The 23,376-nt window shown below is 41.0% G+C and overlaps 1 protein-coding gene across 1 annotated transcript in view; it reads right to left on the minus strand.

Annotated features, from left to right (window-relative positions):
• The window catches only part of sema6e (sema domain, transmembrane domain (TM), and cytoplasmic domain, (semaphorin) 6E), a 77,763-nt gene that overhangs the window by 44,418 nt on the left and 9,969 nt on the right, over positions 1–23,376 (minus strand). The window contains exons 4-13 of the mRNA XM_053327306.1: positions 22,128–22,184; positions 21,593–21,694; positions 13,224–13,314; positions 10,503–10,625; positions 8,214–8,302; positions 7,383–7,600; positions 6,850–6,981; positions 6,362–6,517; positions 1,826–2,002; positions 1,172–1,309 (exon numbers count right to left, since the gene is read on the minus strand). Coding sequence (XP_053183281.1) covers positions 1,172–1,309; positions 1,826–2,002; positions 6,362–6,517; positions 6,850–6,981; positions 7,383–7,600; positions 8,214–8,302; positions 10,503–10,625; positions 13,224–13,314; positions 21,593–21,694; positions 22,128–22,184 — 1,283 coding nt within the window. The remainder of the gene's footprint in view (positions 1–1,171; positions 1,310–1,825; positions 2,003–6,361; positions 6,518–6,849; positions 6,982–7,382; positions 7,601–8,213; positions 8,303–10,502; positions 10,626–13,223; positions 13,315–21,592; positions 21,695–22,127; positions 22,185–23,376) is intronic.

Consider the following 23,376-nt stretch of genomic DNA (forward strand, 5'->3'; position numbering starts at 1 on the left):
CACTGAACCATCTCAGCTGACTTATCTAAATGAGACATAGCGGCGGACCGTTCCACTTGGACTTCCTTTTGGATGTACAAATCCTCATCATATCTCTAAAGGTGAGCCCAGCCTCCCTTGAAACAAACTCATTTCGGCCATATCCAACAACCAAAAGCTAGGACTGGGTATCGGTATTGGATCCCTTAAAAGGTATCGACTGTCATAAATGTAGTATCGTAACATCTCCCGTCTAATTATACCTGCAATCGACCCTTTTTGCACCAAGAAAATATGCTAGTTAATATGCTAAAAAATGCTAAATAATGCTAGAAAATTTGTATGGACTCTCTCACAGCCATTCACAGCCAAGTGTTGATTGACATGTAATAGGTCCACTGCCACAGCAGCTACGACCCGTCTGTGGTGGTGAAGTCATGGTGAATTTGAGTTAGCGTGCTTAGCAGTTCAGCAGCCAATATGTCACCTGTAGTGGCGACACTACATGCCTGTTACACTGGATAAAAGACAGAGCACTAAATGTGTAATAGGTATTGAATGAAGTACTCAGTTGGTATCAGCATCACATTAAGGGTACTTGGATTTGTACTGGTATCCTAAGTTTTTAAAGCCCTACCCAAAGCTCATGACCATAGTTGAACGTTGGCAAGTAGATAAACTGTTAAAAATGGAGAAATGAAAAACAACCGCACCTACACACCGACTCTGGACAAATGAATGAACACTTAAAACTTCTTTACTTGGGAGAGTAACTTGGGAATTTGGAGTAACCCAACTGTAAACAATATGCTGTTGTCGACCAGCACTAATGGTCACCGATGGTAAATGGACTGTACTTATATAGCGCCTTTCTTGTCTTTACGACCACTCAAAGTGCTTTACATCACATCTCATTCACCCATTCACACACATTCATACATTGATGGCAGGGGCTACCACGCAGGGTGCCAACCTGCACATCAGGAGGAAGTTAATCATTCATTCTCATTCATACACCGTTGGGGTAAAGTGTCCTGCCGAAGGACACATCGACATGTGGACTGGAGGAGCCGGGAATCGAACCGCCAATCTTCCAATTGGAGGACGACCGCTCCACCTCCTGAGCACAGCCGCCCCGATGTGTACAGTAGGTGTTAAATTGCTAATCAACTCCTTGTTTTAATACACTCACTTTTTGCAGGTGGTGTAGTCCGAGCAGCGGCTGAGCGGCACACGGATCACACAGCTGGAGAAGGCAACGAACAACGCATGATGATCCCGATCCAGCTCGAGACCCAGCACCCTCCTGTCCTCGCCCCGCACGTTGCATCTAGGAACACAGAACAACACCGACTGTCACAATCACACATTTTGTTTCATTTTTTAAATAAAGCCTTACAGATGGCTGGCACAGTCTAAAAAATATAGAGAGAGCCAGCTGTGAATCCAACTCCATGCAGATACACATTTCAAGCTGTGCAGTCAGAAAACAAAAGAAGACACTGGGAAGAAAAAAAAAACAAAACCCATACCCTTGAGCTGTACAGGGTGATGCAAAGTGTTACAATAGACCAAAGAATGGGTGGGCAGGACAGATCAAGGCAGAACACAGAGATGAGGAGAAAAAGCAAGGAAGGCGATAAAAAAAAAATAAAAAATTGCAAAGATCAGAGAAAAAGTGAGCGAAAGATACAAAGACAAAAAGTAAACAGACGGAAAGAAAGAAAATGAGAATGAACAACAACAAAAAAAAGGCTAAAGAAATACAATTAAAAGGAAAAAGATGGGAGAGTTTAAAACAGATGCAAACACAGCAAATATAAAAAAAGAAGAGAGATTGTCTGACTTGTTGGGGTTGTAGACGTCGATGTCCTCCAGAAGTTGGGTGCTGAAGGAAGCGTTGGTTCCCTCGGTGCTAGCAAGGATCTTCAACACATGACCGTTATCTGAACCCAGGAAAACCATGGTGTAGTTCTTGTACGGCCCTGCTGAGGTGTCCACTGCTATCTGGGTCAACTTAAACCTGCAATATATTTAAAGAAAAAGAGAAAGGTAAGGAAGGAAATGAAATTAGAAATACAACAATGCCAAATAAATTGATTTTTTGGATTTTTTGGATTGAGTTTGTGGAAAAGAAAGTAGAGAAACACTCTGACTTAAAAAATCTCATTTCCAATAAAGATCTGCTAAAACAAAGCCGACAGTTCTCTTCAAAAAACTGCCGTAACTTAAGACGGGGGCTGATGGTGCCAAATGCGCTAGTTAGCATGTTAACATTGTTTTGTTTTGTCAAAGTCAATTTCCCACGGTAAACAAAACAAACAGTGGGCGAACGTTGAGCTCATTGTATAAAGCATCAGTGTGCAATCAATCACTTCATCTAGCAACCCACCAGTCCCTTCCCTCCATCGCCTACATCCTTTAATCCCTTCATCCTTTAAAATTCATCCATCCACCCACAGCCATTCAATTGATCCATCCTTCATGTTGTTTACGGGATGAATATCGTGTCATATTTTTAAAGTGAAAAAAAGCTTTGAAAGCTTGAAATCTGATAAAATAGCTTCTTTTGATGGCTTGCATAATGTTTTGATAGGCTGAAAGAACATTTCCAATCTCTAACTCAACATTATTTTGTATTTGAGTTTTCCTAATTCGTTCCTAAATCGTTGCAGCTCTTTTTTTACAGTTTCAAATTTGTTACATTTAGTTTGTATTCCAGGTTGGGAAAAAGTTTGGAAATGTTGAGAATTGAATTATTATTTTTTTTTGTCCAAAGCTCTTATTTCTGCTCTGAACAGCGAATATCGAGGAACAAGGAGGAATCTCTGAGAAGCTATGAGCGAGGATACATGAGAGCAGTCGGCATGCCTCCTCACTGGATATCAGATATTGATTAGATGCTGCAGCTGATTCAATACAACACAGCATTACATGTAAACTGATTACATATTAAACTCAAGCATCACTTCCCATGTTTTATTTTTTTTTTCTAATTCTCCATCTAGTTAAAAATCTGCTAATTGCATCTGATCACCAAAACAACCATAAACAACTTCCTTTATTTATTGGAAAAAAAAGAAAAATAATCTCTATTCACTATCTGTTATTTCCCCTGTTAACTTTTATTCTGTCTGTCAGCGAGAAACACATTTATATTTCACATAATATATCATTTGTTCCTGAGCGTCAGGTTTGATATAAATTACATAATTTACATTTTCCCTGAAACATTTACACTAATGAATAATTTCCAGTGTTCAAAAAGCAACCTAACCATATTCTGAGTTATTCAATAATGAATTCACAATCAGAATATCAATAGATTCAGAGGCAAATAATTACTAAATAATATAACGGCATAGTGCCAGGAGTAATGCCTCTGAGCAGGACACAGTATAAATACATGCAGGTGTTTGTTCAGCAGCTAACAGGAGAGAAAACGCTGCTGCTGTGACAGTTATAGTTAACTATGCTAAGCTGTTAACTTAGTGGACTAACTAGCTAGCTTTATCTTGTCTACTGTAGATTTTATTTAACCCTCCTGTTGTCCTCGAGTCAAGGAAGGAAGGGAGGAAGAAGGGAGGAGAATGGGGGAAGGAAAGAAGGAGGGAGGGAGGGAGGGAGGGAGGGAGAAAGGAAGGAAAGAAGGACAGAGGAAAGAGGGAAGGTATAGGAAGAAATGGAGGAGGGAGGGAGGGAGGGAGAAAGGAAGGAAAGAAGGAAGAAAGGAAGGAAGGAAGGAAGGGAGGAAATAAGGAAGGGAGGAAGGTAGGAAATAAGGAAGGAAGGTAGGAGGGAGGGAGGAAAGAAGGAAGGAAGGGAGGAAAGAAGGAACAGTCAAAACAGACGGGGTCAATTTGACCTGGGAGGACGACAGGAAGGTTAATGTCCATGGCTGCCAGAGGTGCTGCTAAGAGACAACCAGACAGCAAAGACATTCGTACTTCCTGTTTTGTATCTTGTGCATGTTAGTCTAATGCTGTACATATGATACTTGATTGGACTTTACTTCAGCAGGAAGCAAACAATAGGTTAACAACAATAGGCAAATGCCCTACATCCAGGATCCTTCCTTCATTTTTTCCTTTTTTTCCTCAGACAGTCTGTTTCAGGGGTTTCAGACCAGAGCTTCCAGAAATCACCTGACTCACAAGCTCGCACCTGTGTGGGCAGATCAATGAACGGTAGGTGTTGAAAACTCAAGCTCTGAAATAACAAGTCTGCAAATGTGCAAAATAAAGATTTTTCGATAACTCAAGTCTCAACATTTTAAAACTTTTGTCCCTCCCCGCCGCCCCACATTTGAAACTCTGAAAACTGAGAGAGCTGAAACTGTGAAGAAGGAAAACTCAAAATATGTTTGCAGGCATTTTTTCCAGCCTATCACAACATTATGCAAGCTTTAATTTCAATTTGCAAACATCTTTTTCATTAGATTTCAAGCTTTCAAAAACACTGCAGTTTCAAAATTCACCTTTCAAATGACATTAAATTCTCCCCCATGGTTGTTTAGCGACGGCCGTCTCTTTTTAAATCATGTTTTCTATTTCCTCTTTGTAATTATGTGGACATCCAGTGAACTGCTGCTTTATTTTGAGCATCATGCTGGCTTAATATTCATCCAGCTCTACACAGTCACACCTGGGAGCTGCCCAGTATCACCACAGTTGTCTAATGCGAGCTCCACTGGAGCAGCTGCGGATTAAGAGCTGTGCTGAAGGGCACCTTGAGTCCAGTGGTTGTTGACAGAAGGATAAGCTTTACTTATTCATTTTCCCTGCCTGCAACTTTGACCCTGAGATTTAAACAAACAGACTCACTTAAATAAGCCCAGTATGGTTTTTTGGCATCGCATTCCTTCTTAGTTTCTCCTACAAAGGACACCAGCAGAGCCTCCTGTGCCCTCGCTTCTCCCTCGGTCCCCTCCAGATTGTCCCACAGAAGCTGGTGTGTTTACCCACATGGACTCGACTGGCACGTCCCTACACAGGCTCGAGCAGTATTGCGTGATGCACTTCTGGTTCGATTTCATTTATCTAGCCCCTCTCTGGGGAAAGACGAGACAGATGTGATGTTTTTGGCGCCAGATGTGTAGCGGCGCTTGTTTCCCCAGTGTGGAGCCACTGCAGTGTCTGGCTGGCTGTCAGCCTGGCTCTGCTTCAGGAGGCATGGAGGAGGCTCCAGTATGCTGAGTGTGTGTGTGTGTGTGTGTGTGTGTGTGTGTGTGTGTGTGTGTGTGTGTGTGTGGGCTGTTGTAGGCTACTTCTGGGGACACATTTCAGATTTCAGACCAGTTAATTGGGGGCGGCTTGTCCAATTGAGGACAAAAGCAGTGATATATGGAAAAAGCTGATTTTTACGATATAGTGGTAAAATGAATGTAAGTCTATGTAAATGTCCCCAAACATGTGTGTGTGTGTGTGTATGTGTGTGTGTGTGTGTGTGTGTGTGTGTGTGTGTGTGTATGTATGTGTGTCTCAGGCTGATGTTTATCTTCTATGTGTATATCCGTGTCTGAGGTTTATGCTCTGCTGTCTGAAACACTTGTGACACTTATCACAGATTCAATATTCACCCCATCATCATTTGATATCAGTAGATTCTCAAATGTCACAACACATACACACACATTCACACACACACACCAGTGACTGTGGAGGAGCATCTGTAGGTCGAGGCAGTGCTTGAGGAAGATGCCGTCCCCGTGCGGCGGCTTGCCTTTGATGTGGCTTGTGAATCGACCATTGAATAAATCCGATGGGTTTTAATGAGGGACAAGGTTGTGTGTTCCACCTGAGCTCACTCTTCAATACCAATCACAGCTCAGAGTGTGGGAACACTGCCGGTAGATTATGTTGCAATACAAAAAAGAAAATAATACCAACCAAAAAAAAAAAAAACCTAAAAAATGGCCCTGGTAAATTCTTTCTGTCTCATAGCTGCCTGTGAGGTTTAACAAAAGTGAGAAATGTTCCATCCACCTCTTGTCCTAATACTGATACTATATTAGTAGTACTTCCACATTTTGTGAATGAAGTGGTACACAAGTTGCTGCAGCATCTATGTTGGACGTGCAAGCTCAGCATTGATAGTTCATCAACTATACATAAAAAAAAATTCTGCCATAGACGGAGGGACATTTTTGACAGAACTAAGTTACTCCAGTCAAACTTAAGCTTAAATTGGAGTGTCTATGTTCCTATAAATAAGGTTTAACTGATGAAAGATTCAGGACCAAAACACACAATGAGCTGATTTTTTGGTTCCTTCTCAAAACTTCAAAAGATCCATCAGTAAGGATTTCTGCAGTACTGTAAAAGCTAAATGCATCCCAATAATTTCATCATCTATCCTTTCATTAAATAAATAAACCCCGTACCTGCTGGTGGTGCGGGTGAAGTAAGGTCTGTCGTTGACCGAGGGGACCGACTCGTCCATGAGCGGGTACGACTTGATGAAAGTCAGCGTGTCGTCAGGGAAGGTGGTGGACGACTTGTAGGCGGATGCTGAGCCTTCGCCAGCGCAGCAGCCCGGCCTGTAAGATGAGATAACAAAGACTTTATTAATCCCACACTGGGGAAATGCTCTTGTTACAGCAGCAGCAGCAGTTAAGAGAAAAAAAAGGACTGAATTGAGTTCCATGGGTAGAGATGTAAAAAAACAATGGCAGCTGTTTGTTTTTGGGGATGATCAAGAAGGAAAAACAGGTGTCTTGTTTGGCTGCTGGTTTTTTTTTCTTGTGTTAGGAGATGTCTGTGCATAACAATAACACCAGCAGCTGGAACAAAAAAAAACCTCATTGTCAAAAGCAGAAAAAAAAACGTTCATAGAAAGTGACAGTTTGCTATTTAAAGATGCGTCTCATACCTCGGTTTTGGGACCTGCTCCTCTGGAACGGGTGTCCACGCTGACTCACTGTTCCTCTGCTCTTTGAATTTGCCACTGAAGGCCTTCTCTATGTCGTCCATGTAGAAAGCACAGACTGCTGAGCCGGTGATGCTGTTGAAGGAGCCACAAAGACGACATTACCAGAATACCTAGAACCGTAGTTACATACCGACCCTCATTTTAACATCTACATTAACTGCCTGTGGATATATATGCTAGCTGGCTTAGGCATGGTAGCCTGGTCACCCTGGTTGCCCCCGGTTACCCTGTAATGTTGCTGCCATCAGAATGATTAAGTAATCAGTGATTAAGTTGCACTGATTAAGTGCAACATTATTGTTAAAATATGATTCAACATCTTATTTTCTACCTTTCTTTTCTTTGCTGTATTAAAATCGTCCTGAATCATGACCCCAAAAACTGAGGTACATACCAAACCAACGAGTATTACTACATTTCCTCACTCCACCTCAAAAACAAAACAAACCTGACACCAGTCTGGCCTCACTGACCTGTTGGCCTGTGTGGTGAAGACTCCGAGCACGGCCGGCCTGTGGTTGATCTGCAGCACGTTGGTCAGCGACTGCAGCACGTCAAAGTAGAAGAAGGAATCGCCGGGGACGGAGCAGTTCAGCCGAGCTTTGAGGAATGACGTCCAGTAACGTTCCAGCACCCTCGGGGAACCGCCGTTGTCGTTCTTACAAACGCGTGCGACTCTGGAGAAAACCACCTGGAGGGCACGAGAAGCAGAAATGTGACTCATAAATCATGCTGTTTTGGTCTGGTTTAATGGGGGACTCAAGGAAATGGTGGTGATGGTTGGATAGGAGCGAGGAGGTGAGGAGAACAACGAGAGAGGAAGAAGTAAAGGAGGCAGTGGGGAACAGTGAGTCATGGTGCAGGTTTCTCCTCCTCCTCCTCTTCCTCCTCTCTCCCCAGCTGGCAGCCTCATGTCAGTTGTGCTTCCTGTGTTTTATCAGTCTACGTCCAACTTGCCAGGAACAGCAGCAGCTTCAGCCCGAGCTGGACGCAGATTGACAAAAACTACAGACAACGAGCATCACTGAGGCGGCCAGCTGGGCAGAGAAGAGGAAGAGGTACTTGCACCGTGACTCACTCTCCCTTTCTCTTTCCTCACCCCCTCCTTTCTATCGGAGGACCACTGCCAAATAAATACAAATCCAGATTTTGCAGTTTGAACACAAAGGCAACAAAGGAAGCTTCGAAGCATTCGGTGCAACCTTAATGACAAATAATGTTGTTCAACTTGATTCCACTCAGCAACCAGACACTCACCAAACCCGAGCGTCTGGCCCGTTAAAGAAACACTACGAGCCTCTCACCTTGCCAAGAGTGGTGTACTCCACTGCGATTTCGCTGAAGAAGAAGTACACGTAGTTCCCGTACTCAATAGCGTGGAGGAAATGGGGCTCTGTGGGAGACAAGAAGAAGAAGAGCCGTGTGACAAACATGCTGGCGCTCTGATGCCTTATTTCCAACATGACGGTGCATTGTGAAGAGGCAGGGAGTAGAGTGGGTAAACACAGATGCTCAATTTGGAAAATGGGTCCAAGGGAAATGCAGGATGAGTGTGTTCTAAATTTGCACATTTGAATATTACTGTAGGATGGAAAAATAAGTAGAAACATTCTTACAGTCACAGAGATAATACTCAGTTATGTTTTTTTTTAAATAGAGCTAGTGCTGCATTAGTGCTGATAAAACCACTATCAGCTGACGGCAGAAGTCATGGGGTTGAGGTTTCATATCATTGAATGCATTCATGGTTTAGATTGTAACCTTTTTATGCCACTAAAACTTATAAATAACTAAAACTCAAAAAAGACTTATTTAGCTCTGTAATCAACTTTTTGTTGGTTTGAAAAGGCTGAAGCACTGCAGCTTGTAGCCTACTTAGTCTCACACACCTTATTTGTCGTGACCTACTTCCTCCAAATACTGCATGTCCTGATTCTGAACCATTAAAGTGGATATGCTTAAATTACTGATATGTTACGGTTCACAGTATTGCTGCTCTCTCTCTCTCTCTGTGTGTGTGTGTGTGTGTGTGTGTGTGTGTGTGTGTGTGTGTGTGTGTGTGTGTGTGTGTGTGTGTGTGAGAGAGAGATTGCAGCTACTGAAAATGACGTGATCAGATTGTTTCCCCGCTTGCGACTATGGAGTGGTGTTAGAGAGTGAGGAGTCTTTCTCTAACAAATTATCTGTGGCCAAGTATAGACACCAAGCTTAGAGAAAGCTCAGTGAAGAGATATTAGCCAAGTTATATATTTTGGACTTTGTGAAAGTTGTGAAATAAATGTGAAATTTGGTTTAATGTGCTCCCTGCTACAGCTAGAGCTAGAGCCAGCTAAACATGAGAACAATATTTTCCCCTCATGTTCTTATTGGATGCTCTTCTTGCCTCCCTGCCTGTCTGGGATGATAATTGGCCTGAAATCACAAACTCACCTTGGTAGATTAACCACTGACTGATATTTATCTGGTTGCACATAATTGGTATATTTTTTTCTGCTTTTTCAATAACCTATTTAAATACTGCTTGTAATGTGTGTTGAAGATGACTCTGAGGAAGGCCAAGAGCTAAAACAGATTGGCCTATTAATAAAGATGTTCTATACTACAAGAGTTGCTGCAGCTTTGACTTCTTTCTCCATTCACCTTGGAAGTAGGTGGAGTTGTGCTAGAGAACCTCCACCCTTTTCCTACTTGAATAATGTCTACATTGCTCTTAGCTCATAAAAAACAAGTGATAAGAGGAAGATAAAAAGAATGCTGGGAAGATATTTGTTAGCCCAAAAAAAAAAAAATCAGCATATTTGTGTTTTTTTGCACATATAGAATCAGACTAGAACCCGATCCAAGTCACTGAGATGTCCCAAGAGGAGGAGGAAGAGGAGGAACCACAGCCTCCACATCAAGGTTATTATAGTTTTGAAATTTTCTTTAGTTTTTATTTTTCTTTAGTTTTTCAGTTTGCTTTTTTATTTCAGTTTAGTTTTAGTTCATTCAACAAGTGATTTAGTAGCTTCAGTTTAGTTTTTATTTAATCTTAGTTTTTCAGGTATTAAGAGAAAGCCTTGACTTGTAGAAGCTGAAAATATGGTTTATCATCAAGTCCTTTTTAATTTCATGCTTTAACCACGAAGATGAACTTTTCAAATTTTGGAGATTTTTCCCTTTTTAGTTTTATCCCACAAATGTTCCCATAGGTCCTCATCACTATACATTTACTCTCATCTATCAGTAGCTCGTACTCCAAGCAGTCCCATATTGGGCTGTGGTGTTTTCATCCTGCAGCTTTAGTCATTTCTAGCAAATCATAAAACGCCTGCTAAGCACCTTCTTCTTGCAGTATGCGGCAGATGATATCTGCTATGCTGCCCCCCTCTGGAGGGGTTAGGGGTAGCAGCATAGCGGCTACGAAGCTGAATTTATCTGCAATTCAGTTTAGTTTTAGTTAGTTTTACATTGTTCATTGTAGTATGTTCATTTGTAGTTTTAGTCTTAGTTTTCCTTAAATATAATAACCCTGCTCTACATCTGTCCCAACAACGACCCCACTACAATGCCACAAGCATACATTAATGTGTTATAACACATTGGCTCCTCACCTCGCAGCCACTTGGAGTCATACTTGACTGTACGAAGAACGGGGCTACTCTCTCCTAGGCTGCGATAAATCACTGCATCGCTTGCCAAGAAGTCAGTCATGGTGGCTGAGTAGAAATCTCCACCTGAGAGACAGACAAAAGAAGAAAAAAAAAGAAAAAAGGAGAGTAATTGAGATTTATATTCAGACATCACAATTCCCAAGAACAACCCACTTCTCTTAAGTGTCTATTTTGGTCACAGGTGACTTTTATTGCCCTTTAAAAAGAGGCAGAGGAGAACAGATGTAGGAGAACGTTTCACTTTTAATAACAGCCCGTGTGAACTTTGCATAAATGTCAGTGGAAACCTGGCAGGATTGAGTGCATTTCTGGCTCCCCCCTTCACTGTTCCCTGAACTTGACCCAAATGTGTTCGCAAAGTATCGGTTTCCTTCACTTGCTATCATTAGTAAAAGAAGTTGGAAAGGTAATGTTGAGTCAGAATCTATCGGGAGGCAAAATTCAGACTACCACCTGTGTTGATCCACTCTTTTAATACTGAATTATATTTTAGTTATTATCCAGAAAGACTCAGGTTAGTAAACATAAGGAGGATTTTAGTCTCTATAAGAATCTCATTTTTATGCCTTATGTCTGCTGAGATAAATCAAACTGAACTACAATGCTGGCAGAGGTTTCCTAAAAAGGATCATGGCCAATAGTTTTGCATGTTTAATCTCATTCACAAACTATCTTGGAAACCATTTTGGCAACCATTGGTTTCCAATCATTTCCAACTTTATGAAACTTAGTTTTTTACTGTAATTGATTACACAACTTGAGCAAGTGTTCTTTGTCAAAGTTACAAATAATGTCAGACCTTCACTAAACAGTATTACTACTTAAGAATAATGTAACATTGACTTGGTGTTCACTGTGATGGATCCATAACTCAGGACGGTTTCAACAGTGTGCTTGATTGATTTTCACAATGTAAGAAAATTAATGATGTGTTGTCCTGTCTGGAACTTATAATGCTGCTTTTCTGTCTGGAGTCAACCTTGAAAAAAGAGGAAGCTGACCTCAAAGGGATTCTACTTGGTTAACCCTCCTGTCGTCCTCCCGGGTCATATTGACCCAATATGTTATAACGGTCCCTTCCTTCCTTCCTCCATCCTCCCTTCTTCCTTCCTTCTGTTCTTCCTCCATCCTTCTCTCTTTCATCCTTGTTTCCTTCCCTCCTTCCTTCCTCCCTTCCTTCCTCCCTTCCTCTTTTCCTTTCTCCCTCCCTCCCTCCTTCCTACCTTCCTTCCTTCCTCCCTCCTTTCTTTCTTTCCTCCCTTCCTTCCTTCTTCCTCCTTCCTCCCTTCCTTCCTTGACTTGAGGACAACAGGAGGATTAAATAAAAATAAAATAAAAGGGAACCAATTACTACCTGGAGCAGTACAAGTACTTTAAAAAATGCTCTAAATGCTACTAAAACACTAGCATGCCACCCCAAAATGGTCCACTGAAACACACAGATGGTCATTTCTGCTGCCGGCCGTCAGTTTCACAACTCCTCCCTTCTCTGTCACAACGTTGGACTAAGCGGACACTTTGCACCCAAGTGACTGATAACTGGTTGAAAATTACACTAAACACAGTTATCATATAGTTCTGCACAATGTTTAATAATAGTAATGTTTTAATACCACAGTTCACATTGTATAATAAAAATAAATATATTTTTTAGCATATTTTATTATATATTATGTATATAATGATTGCAAATCAACCATTATTTTATTCTATTGTTGTATGTTAAAATGATCCTTTACTTATAATTATCAGTATATGACACACTCAATAAACAAACTTTTTGGTTTTGTAAAGTATGCTAGATTAACTGATTCTATATTGTAATTAAGATTCACTGAATACTAGGATTTCTTAAGTAAAAATCTTACATGTTTACATATTTTAATCATACAATAAATTAACTCTGTGGGAAGAGAAAGTTTTATTGGAGAATTTCTCATAATGTTTTATCATCACTGCATATAAACCTAAAAATGGTAATACGTTTTCATCAATCTAAACAGACAGCATGTTTGTAGGGTCATACAAAAAAAAAAAAAAAAAAAAAAAAACCCAAATAAATAAATAAATACATAAATAAATAAATAGCTGGAGGAGGCATTATGTTTGCGGTGGAAGAACTGATCAAATTGTACTTTTCAGTTAGACACCCATACTTAACCCTCCTGTTGTCCTCGAGTCACGGAAGGAAGGAAGGAAGTAAGGAATGAAGGATGGAAGGGAGGAAGAAAGAAGGAAAGGAGGAAGGAAGGAAAGAAGAAAAGAAGGAGGAAGGATGGATGGAAGGACAGAAGGAAGGAAGGGAGAAGAAGGAAAGGAGGAATGAAGGAAGGAAGGAAGGAAGGAAGGAAGGGAGGAAGAAGGAAGAAAAGGAGGAAGGGAGGAAAAAATAAGGAAAGGAGGAATGAAGGAAGGGAGGAATGAAGGAAGGGAGGAAGGGAAGGGAGGAAGGAAAGGAAGGAAGGACAGAGGAAAGTAGGAAGGAAAGAAGGACAGAGGAAGGAAGGAAAGAAGGAACAGTCAAAACAGACGGGGTCAATTTGACCCGGGAGGACAACACGAAGGTTAAATAGGTTATAGATTCAAAATGCTGCAACTTCAGGAACATGTACGTTTTTGTTTATCGTCTCTACAGCTACTGGTTCGTTCTACTTTACTCACCTGCAAAAAGCCCAACGTTGGACTGGCGGGACTCGAAGGGGCAGCGAGCCTGTCCCACCACCTCCTCCCCTTCCTGCTCCAGTGTCGACATCTGAAAAAGACATGGAAACAAAAACAAGCTTTAAAAAGACCATTTACAACAACTGTAATGCTAACCCAACAGAAACAAATAGAATATAAAAGGACAGAGTTACGACTGTAAACACACACACACACAAAAACCCAGCTTTATTGTTTACACTTGTAAACCCACAAGGTCGGCGCTTCTCCAACTGCTAAATCAATCCGCCTCAAACCTACAGAAGTCTTTAATGTAAGTATTACGGTCAAATGCAGAGGATGGCACACCGAATCAGTCTGTGATAATGAAAGGAAACACACACATGCATAATAAAGATTAGTTTTATTTGATGAATTGTGTGTGTGCGTCATGTCCATAAAAAGATGTGTGTGAAGTTTGGAGTCGTGCAGTCAGGACCGAGAGAAGACAGTTTATCTCTCCGCCGCAGATATTTAGCTGCTATTTTCCAACCTGCTGTTAACAAGGTTGTAAAGCTCAGATACAACAATAAACAAAACCCAGCGGTGTGTATATACCTGCGTATGTGTGTGTGTGTGTGTGTGTGTGTGAGTGTGTGTGGGGAATGGAGGTCGAACGCATGCAGAGCAGCTTCAACACACTGTATCAACAAAGACACAATGTTAAGTCAATGTAAGTCAAAGACACACACACACACGCTGCATCGCCTCTTCTGTGTGTGTATGTGTGTGTAAGTAACTGCTGCTCAGTTGTTATTCTGTTAGAAAACTCATTCTGCACCTTCAATGCAAACGCCTAATCATTGCTCCAGTGGTGTGTATACCTGCGTGTGTGTGTGTGTGTATATGGGGGGAATGGAGGTCGAATGCATGCAGAGCAGCTTCAACACACTGTATCAACAAAGACACAATGCAAGGCAAAGACACACACACACACACACACACACACACACACACACACACACAGTTGCATCGCCTCTTCTGTGTGTGTGTGTGTGTGTGCGTGTGTGTGTGTGTGTGTGTGTGTAGCTGCTGCTCAGTTGTTATTCTGTTAGAAAACTCATTCTGCACCTTCAATGCAAACGCCTAATCATTGCTGCAGCGGTAAAAAAAAAAAGTAAAAAGAAGTTCCACAGAGTTAATTATTTCAAAATGAGGATTATCACTAATCTTGTTATTATTGTTGGCAGTTTGTCCACGATGGTCGTAATCTTGTGTCAGTCCTGTCCTGTTTATTTAGCTGTAATGTGGGACGGGAATCTCCAAATGTCAGACATAAACACGAGATGATTGGAGCTTTTTTAAACAACAATCACAAGGCAGATTTTTTAATTGGTGGGACATTTTGTACATCGGACATTGCTGGACTTTTATTGTGAAATCTCTATTATTTATATTTGTCAAATAGTTCTTTATGTAAGACGGAAAGAATTCAGACTTAAATTACCAGTGTGGAGCCTCGCAGATTGTATTTGCTGAGCTTGGGAGAGAGGCGTTCTTTGTTTGTAATGTAATGTAATGTTTTATATAAGGAGTGTGAGTTGTGTCGTTTGTGTCATAAATCCATGTGGGTTGAGAAAAAATCCATAGCTACCACTGCTGCAGCATCAAATGTCAAATTAATCTTCCAAAAAGGTTTCGTAATACCATTATCTCCTCCCGTTAAAATGTCTAACTTTATTACAAAATACATCAAATGGAAACATTTACATTTATTTATATGCATAGTACATTAAGTTCTCTATTTTAATACATCAAGTAAAGCTAAAATCATATATCTTAAAACCGCCAGTTTGTCTCACACGCTCCAATAAGTACAACAAAAAAAGCCTCCGAGCAGCTGTTTTAATTAGTTTTGGTTTCTTACTTGTTACTGTTCAGAAGTTGATGAGATGAAACAACATTGGGTGGGAAACTTTAGTAACAAATGAGGAGTGATATTCAGCTAATTAGTATTTTGAGGCCACATGTTTTAAATAGTGTCTGATGTTTAAGTCAGTCCTACAGCAGAGACAGACGAGTCACATGTCAGTGTCGAGAGGGGGATTTATTTGTTTTTTATTTCCACCTGGCCCAAAGTGAGTGCTTGGTTAATGGCCGCTCTGCTCTATCTGTTTATGACAATACGATCTTCCCTCTGGAGGAGAAAATAATTCAATTCAGGACCTTAAAATAGAAGTTTGGCACATAAACTTGGCATAGATGCCTCGAGGGATCCGTATATATACACACACACACACATGTCAGATTGTGCAGGCGGGACATGTTTATACTCCGTTACACCCCTGAACCTGATGCAATCCAACACAACAGCACTGTCCTAAATATCACGCCTGCAAGGTTTGAAGAGTTCACTTATTGTTCAGACTGAGCCTCCAGGTTGTGTTGATATTGTTGTTGTAATGATTTGCAATATATAAAAAGGAACAATTGCATTTTTTCCCCCTGAATCATATCCGCACCTCTGCATCAAATGTTAGCTTTAGTTGGATTTCGTGAAAAAAAATTACATTTCACACAAAAAAATGGATAAGTTCACATAGTGGCACTGACTAAGTGCTTTTCCAGGTTTGCTTTTACCACATTGAGCAGATACACAGCAAGAAGCAGAGAAAGGGAACTTGTCCAAAAGAAGAAAAACAACATGTGACCAAGAGTCTATAGGACAGCAGGGAATTCACTCAGATTTAAGTCCCAAAAGTTTTTTTTTTTTATTTCAATGGGACACCCACCAATTCTGAATGGTTGTCATTTTTTACTCCATTTTTTGTGTCTTGCTGTTTTCCTTAAAAAAACAAACCACTGCAAAAAGGCCAAAAAGTCAGATTTTTTCCCCCATATCAACGTTCGCAAGATGCTACGTGCCTTCTGCTAACTAGAAAGCTTGTTTGTTATGTATTAACCCTCCTGTTGTCCTCAGGTCAAGGAAGGACAGGAGGAAGGAAGGAAGGAAAGGAGTAAGGATGAAAAGAGGAAGGAATTTAGGATGGAAGGAAGGAAGGAGGGTGGGAGGAAGGAAAGGAGTAAGGATGAAAAGAGGAAGGAATTTAGGATGGAAGGAAGGAAGGAGGGTGGGAGGAAGGAAAGGAGTAAGGATGAAAAGAGGAAGGAATTTAGGAGCGAAGGAAGGAAGGAAGGAAGGAAGGAAAGGAGTAAGGAGGGAAGGAAGGAGGGAGGGAGGGAGGAAGGAAGGACAGGAGTAAGGATGAAAAGAGGAACGAATTTAGGAGAGAAGGAAGGAAGGAAGGAAGTAAAGGAGTAAGGAGGGAAGGAGGGAGGGAGGGAGGAAAGGAAGAAGGAAGGAAAAATTAAAGAGGGAAGAAGGAAGGAAAGAAGGAACAGTCAAAAGAGACGGGGTCAATTTGACCCGGGAGGACGACAGGAGGAGAAGTATTTTTGTACCCAGAAAAGTTAGGTAGATTTAAGTGACAAATGAAAATACATGATATAATCAGCAGCGTCCCTAGAAACAGAAATAAACATGGTTAAATAAACCGTTCAGTCTCTAATCAGTAACCACAAGATGTGTGCTCTTCAAATAAAATTAAATTCTGCTCCTAATCTGATTAGAAATCAACGGTATTGACCAAACTTCTCGCCTACAGAGTGACATGATTTGAAGTGAAACAGCGGTCTGTTAATCACAGAAACAGACCTCAGATGTCGGAGGGAATTGAGGATTGAACAAAGCTGGGTGGTGACTGCAGGATCGTTACCCCAGCGGGCAGATGAAGACAGATGGATTTGACGCTTCAAGGTTTTTTGTTGTATCGCAAACGTGTGTTGAAGACAGCCCTCTCTGTTGTCTACAGACCAGCTGTCTCAGCAGTCTGGGCATCCATTCATGTCTACGACCAACATACAGACACACAGACAGACAGACACACACAGACAGACACACACAGACAGACACACACACACACACTTTCTCAATCCTCCCTTGTCCTCCACAGAATTTTTTTGTGGAGTCCAAGAGACAGATTCCTTGATATGATTTACACTTGCTCCCTCTCTCCCCAGCTGTCTGGATAGTCATCGCTTGTATTTTTTTTTCCAGACTGGGGAGAGATGAGGGGAGGGTTGGAGGAGGAAGAGGAGGAGGAGGAGGAGGAAGGGGGGGGGGGGGGGTACACAGCTGGGAGGATACAGAGAGAATAAAATGTGTATAGATGTATTTTGATGAAATCAGCCACTCTCTACCAAAGGGAAGCAATGACATGAGCGTGATGTGCGTCAGTGTACAGTTCCTCTGGACATTTTACACAAACCTTACTATATTCACACTAGGACAGACTTACTGTGTAGATGACTAATGATACTGTATGGGTCCTTTAACAACACCTGTCTAAATGATTTGATCCTAATATGTAATAATTTAGGGCAATAGTTAAATATTACTCAAAGCAAAGCAGCTTTTAGTTCAATTTTACATTCTGATATCACTCATATATGTGTGTAATATTATAGAAACAATCTGGTTCTACCTCAAGCTCAAAAACACAATGACATTTCACTGGGTATACGGTATATGATGTTATTAGTGTTTAAAAACCACCACAAGAAAACAAGTAAAAGCTGAGCTGCTGGTGATTGAAGTCATTATAGCATGTATGACATTGTTATGTGTCTAATATTCACTGAAGGACCCGATGATATTTGTTGCTGCAGTGCATACCGACACATCTGTGGGCTGAGCAGAGACGATGTGTGACTGTGGCGGAGGCAGATTGGTAATAGAATAAAATCATGTGACTAAAAAACTGCTTTTGGTTCATCTTTATCATCAGGACTAAATTCAAAATACATGGCTTGGATCTCTGTATCAGTTTTATAGAAAGAGGAGCATTCATATTTTTGGTGGTATTGTAAACAATGCTTTCATGATTTATACTGTAATACCTTGATACTGCTCAAGCCTAGATGTCAGCCATTGGTTTGTGAACTCCTGTTTTGAAGCCTTAAGCTCAGCGTTTTGACCGTCACCATCTTGGGCCTTTTGGAGCCAGAAGGGACCATATTTGGACAAGAAGGTGAGGCTAACCATAACACTAGCTGCTAGCTTTTTTAGCACAATCCACTTACGGCCTATGATTAACTGGAATAATGCTAAAGCTAATTGTTGCTAGTGAAAAACTGGCTCAAAACCATTGCAACAAAATGTACTTAATAGAAAAACTGAACATTCAACAAAAGTCTTTTAATGAAACTGAACACTGAACAAGACTTTAGGTGACCAAAATGTTAAAGGTTAGGCCATGGTTACAGTATGTTACGTAATGGTTACCGTGGTAGCGACTTTGCCAATAACAAAACAGCCACACCCTGAAGCATACTGTACCCTGCTTTTATTGTTTCTTTGACTCTAAATAGGACCACAATTTGCTGAATTAAAGAAGACTTGCAACTATCGATTGAGGCCATAAACTCATTAGAAAACCATTTACTGAGGTAATAAATCAAGTGAGAAGTAGCATCATTTCTCTTAAAGACTACAGTACCATGTAATCAGACTTCTTTTTGGAGCCAGTGGAGAAAAAATGCATGTTTAAGTCACTTCTGCATTGGCTTCACTTTTAAACCTTTAAAATAATTTCCAAATTTTGCTCTATGTACTTAATATTAAACCCCCCGAAGGATCCTGAGTTCTAACCTACTTTGACCCCTTGATATTGACCATTGGATTTATTCATAGGTCAGTACGCTGGAAAAAGCAAATTCCATTGAAATATAAAGTCTTGAGTTATTCAGCTTCCCTTTGGACTTCAAACCCCCCCCCCCCCCCACACCACCACTGTTAGATTTACAGTCTGTGCCGTGGGCTCTGAACCCCCTTCCTCCTCTTCCTCCTCCTCTAATGGCCTGCTGTGAATCACAGTCCAAACCTGTGATGTCACCTATGAGGCTCCACCGCAACGTCATGTCAGGTTTTACTTGACAGGCTTCAAACTGTGGGAGCTTTTCCTATCTGTGCAGTGTCTTATGTGTTTTTATCGAGTATAATGTTTTCACTTGGCAGGCATCTCTCTGTCCGCGCCGTTATTTATGACAAGAGCAATGGGATAACCATGGAGACGAGGTACAGATGTGAACCTGGTCTACTGGTGTTGATTCGTCTCTTGACTCTTGACTGTGGTCTGGTCTACCCCCCCCGCCCCCCCCCCCCCTTCATCGTCTTCCTCACCTTCCCACTTCCTCTCATTCCATCTCCTCCCTCAGATTTCTCTTTATTTTTCATTCAGACATGTGAAAGGAGCTGTTGGTGTTACTGCTATTATCAGCATTATCGCATGCTCTGTCAACAGATTGCTCCCTGCCTGTCTCCTCCAGCCAACGTTTTATTCCAACCAACATTTAAGCATTTGAAGTCAGCTGTTCAGGCGATAAAACAAATAGCGAACAGTACAGTATGTGCTCAGGACAGGTCAGCTGCTCATATCTGATTATCTGGATATTTGCCTGATGTCTAGTCAAGGATTTAACATATCAGATTCACACAGTCCAAAATACTACACATGTCTGTTATAGGTCAATAAAGTATATTACATGTATTAAAGTTCCACTGTTTCTGACTTTGGTCGATATTCTCACGACTTTTTAAACTGTCCCCCTTTGATGTATTTTATTTTTCCACATGGCCACCTGCAGTTTAAACTCAGACAGCTTAGCTTGTGTCGTGTCATCATTGAAAACACAAACAGGAGTGCTGGCTGCCAGACTTCTTTTATAGCTGACAAATGCTGCATTCAACCTGGTATGACCCTTTCTTTGTAGCAGAGCTTGTGTAGGTGTTATTCATAGTGGATGTCCTTTCCCAAGTGGTGTTAACATTATGTCATCTATTGTCAGGCTCTAGTAACCTATCACTTATGTACTGTATTGAGAGTACTGAGACATTGCAACATCAAGTTTTATTTCATGCTTTTCTAACCTGTTTTTTTCTGGTTAAAAATGACATTTAACGCCCATCGTTTTATTGTAATATTGTGAAAAAATCAGCATAACCTTTATAAAAACAACTTAAAAGGCATCGTTGCCACATAAGAATGATTATGTGATTTTTTTTTATATTCTCAGCACATAACTTCAGTTCTAAAGTCTTTACACTGGCTCCCAGTCAGCTATAGAATAGATTTTAAAGTTCTGCTACTGGTCTACAAATCACTGAATGGTTTAGGTCCAGAATACATGAATGACATGTTAGTAGAATATAAACCCAGTAGAGCTCTGAGATCTACTGACTCAGGTCAGATAGTTGAGCCCAGAGTTCAAACTAAACATGGTGAAGCAGCTTTTACACAACTGGAACAAACTAGCAGCAGAACTGAAATCATTTTTAAATCCAGGTTAAAAACACTTCTCTTCTCCTGTGCTTATGATTGAGCTCTTTTAACCCTCCTGTTGTCCTTGAGTCAAGGAAGGAAGGAAGGAAGGAAAGAAGGAAGGGAAGGAAGGAAGGAAGGAAGGAAAGGAAGGAAAGGAAGGAAAAGAAGGAAAGGAAGGAAAAGAAGGAAAAGAAGGAAGGAAGGAAGGAAGGAAGGAACAGTCAAAACAGACAGGGTCAATTTGACCCGGGAGGACGTCACATACATTTTAATCTTTCATTTGCACTCTGTCCTTTTAATGATTTTAAAGCTAATTTATAATTTTATGCTGCAATCTTATATTTAATGCTCTATTCTAGCATTTTATTTCTCTCTTTCTATTTTTCTGTACTTTGTTTTTATTATTAGGGTGGGGGGGGGGGGTTAATTGTATGTTTTAATGTTTCTCAAATTACATGTTTTCCTGTTTTATGTAAAGCATATTGAGTTGCCATTGTGTATGAAATGCGCTATATAAATAAAACTACCTTGTCTTGCCTTCTCAAAACCAATATCGGCCTCAAAATTCTGGTATCCCTCTGGCTCCACAGTCTGCACCCCTGCAGGTTGCATGTCTGTCTTGCAGGGCATCTGGCCCTGACTGAAAGTGTAAAACTGTGACTTCATGCAGCATTTAGCTGTTTTCACTGATATATAAAACATCTGTTCTGTGTCAACGTCTGTGACCTGTGTTTATGTGTGTGTTTATGACATGATATCCCTGGCGATGGCACTTTCACTTCACATAAAGCCAGCGTGGTGCTAATGTGATACCAGTTTTGTCTGCAGTTTGTCATTTCCATTAGCGACTTAAATAATGGGGTACAACTGAAACGGCACACAAGGACAAGGCCAAACACATCTCATAATAACTGTAATATGGACAGTGGGATATGGATGATAGGGACACAGATAATATCCCTTATCTGTAATTGAGGCCAGAAGGGAAACGGCAGCATAGTATCTTACCTTATAGTTACGGCAGGTGGGGTTGAAGGCGTTGGTGCCGCAGGCGAACAGTGTCTCGTCATTGCGTGGCACCAGCACTTTGATGTAGTTGTAACATTCGTCCTGTCAGGAGGAAAACAGCTTGATGTTATTGTGCATCAGGGACAAGGTCCGTGTTGGCTCCTGGCACGCTAGCGACACAATCAAAGCAGGAATGCAATATGTTTTACCAGCTGACAAACAGAAACACACATTTTCTCTGTTTTACACTCATTATCGTAATCCCCAGGCTGATTCTTGTGGCTTCGCTGTGGCTCTGGGGAGGAAAATGTTGCAAAAAAAAAAAAAAAGCTATCGTCTATTGTCCCCTGATGGCTGTGTCACTGATTCTGATAAGCTACCTGCACGCCACCTTCGCTTATTACAAAACTTCACTGTGCAGGAAACTAAATAGAGGAGAGGCAAAAGAAGAGAGTGGGGGACGGGGAGAGAAGTAAAAACCAAGAGTAAAAACAGAAAGAGAGAGATGTGTATGTGTCTGTAAGATAATACTCACGCTGTTTTTTCCTCTCACAGTGCACTTCTCCACATCCTTCGTCTTCCAAGTCAATTTCTGAAAAATGAACAGACAGCCAACTGTCAGCTCAAAGACAAGCTGTTTCTCACCATCGCAGCTTTTGTTGCTCCAAATCGGTCAAGTACTATTACGAGACAGCTGTGATGAAAATCTCATTAACTTCAATAAACTGCCGTGGAGAAAAACAAATAAATAGAGAAATATCAGGAAAGCCTTCAGCAGAGGGCAGCAAAAAAAAAGTGGTTCCAATGATTTAAAAAAAAAAAACAAACAAAAAATAAAATCACTGAAAGATAAGTCTGGATTTGTGAACACAGACACGGGAATCAAAGAGCCATAAAGATTGTTTGCGTTGCTTCGTTGTCTATATGACAAGAAGTCAATCGGCAATCTAGTTGTCCACTGAGCTGTTACAGAACAAGACTAGGTCAAAATGTCCGAGCCTTGTCAGAGAGGTGCATCGGGCTGTGACTCCAATTAGAGCCTCTATCAATACCAAGTACTCCAAGTTTGGGTTTATGTACATCTAGGTTTGCAAAATTCTGGGAATTTTCAAACTTGGAAACTTTCCATGGGAATTAACGGGAATTAACGGGAATACACCGGGAATTTACTAAACTGAAGGTATCTTCTTATTAGGGAACTTAAATATAGTTGTGTAAAATAATATTTTAGCATAATCCTGACTAAAACAACCAGATATCATGCAGTACAGTTGAATATCTATGCTATCACATGCTCACATAGCACACTGTTTACTGCACATGCCCCCACATGCACTGTGCATACTGAGGCCACGCCCCCTACATGCACTGTGCATACTGAGACCACGCCCCCTACATGCACTGTGCATACTGAGACCACGCCCCCTACATGCACTGTGCATTCCTCCATCACATGAACAGATGATTTCTACAGTTCTGGACCACACTTTTGAGCCCAGAGCACACAACTTGAAGCCAGACTTTTGAGCCTGTGGACTGCCAGTTGTTTTTGTTGTTTTGTTTGTTTCCCATTTAATTCCCGTAATTCCCATGGAAAGTTTCCAATTTGGAATATTTCCAAAATTCCCCAGCTTAACTTCCCATGGAAATTTACCGGAAACTTTCCGGAAATGTTCCACCCCTTTGCAACCTTACGTACATCCTAGCTCAAGTTTGACTCTGGCGATAGAGTAGTACAAATTTCAGGAGGATGCTATACGGCCAGCAGCAGCTCAGCTTTAACA

This window comes from Scomber japonicus, chromosome 10 (assembly GCF_027409825.1).
Source record: "Scomber japonicus isolate fScoJap1 chromosome 10, fScoJap1.pri, whole genome shotgun sequence".
NCBI lineage: Eukaryota > Metazoa > Chordata > Actinopteri > Scombriformes > Scombridae > Scomber > Scomber japonicus.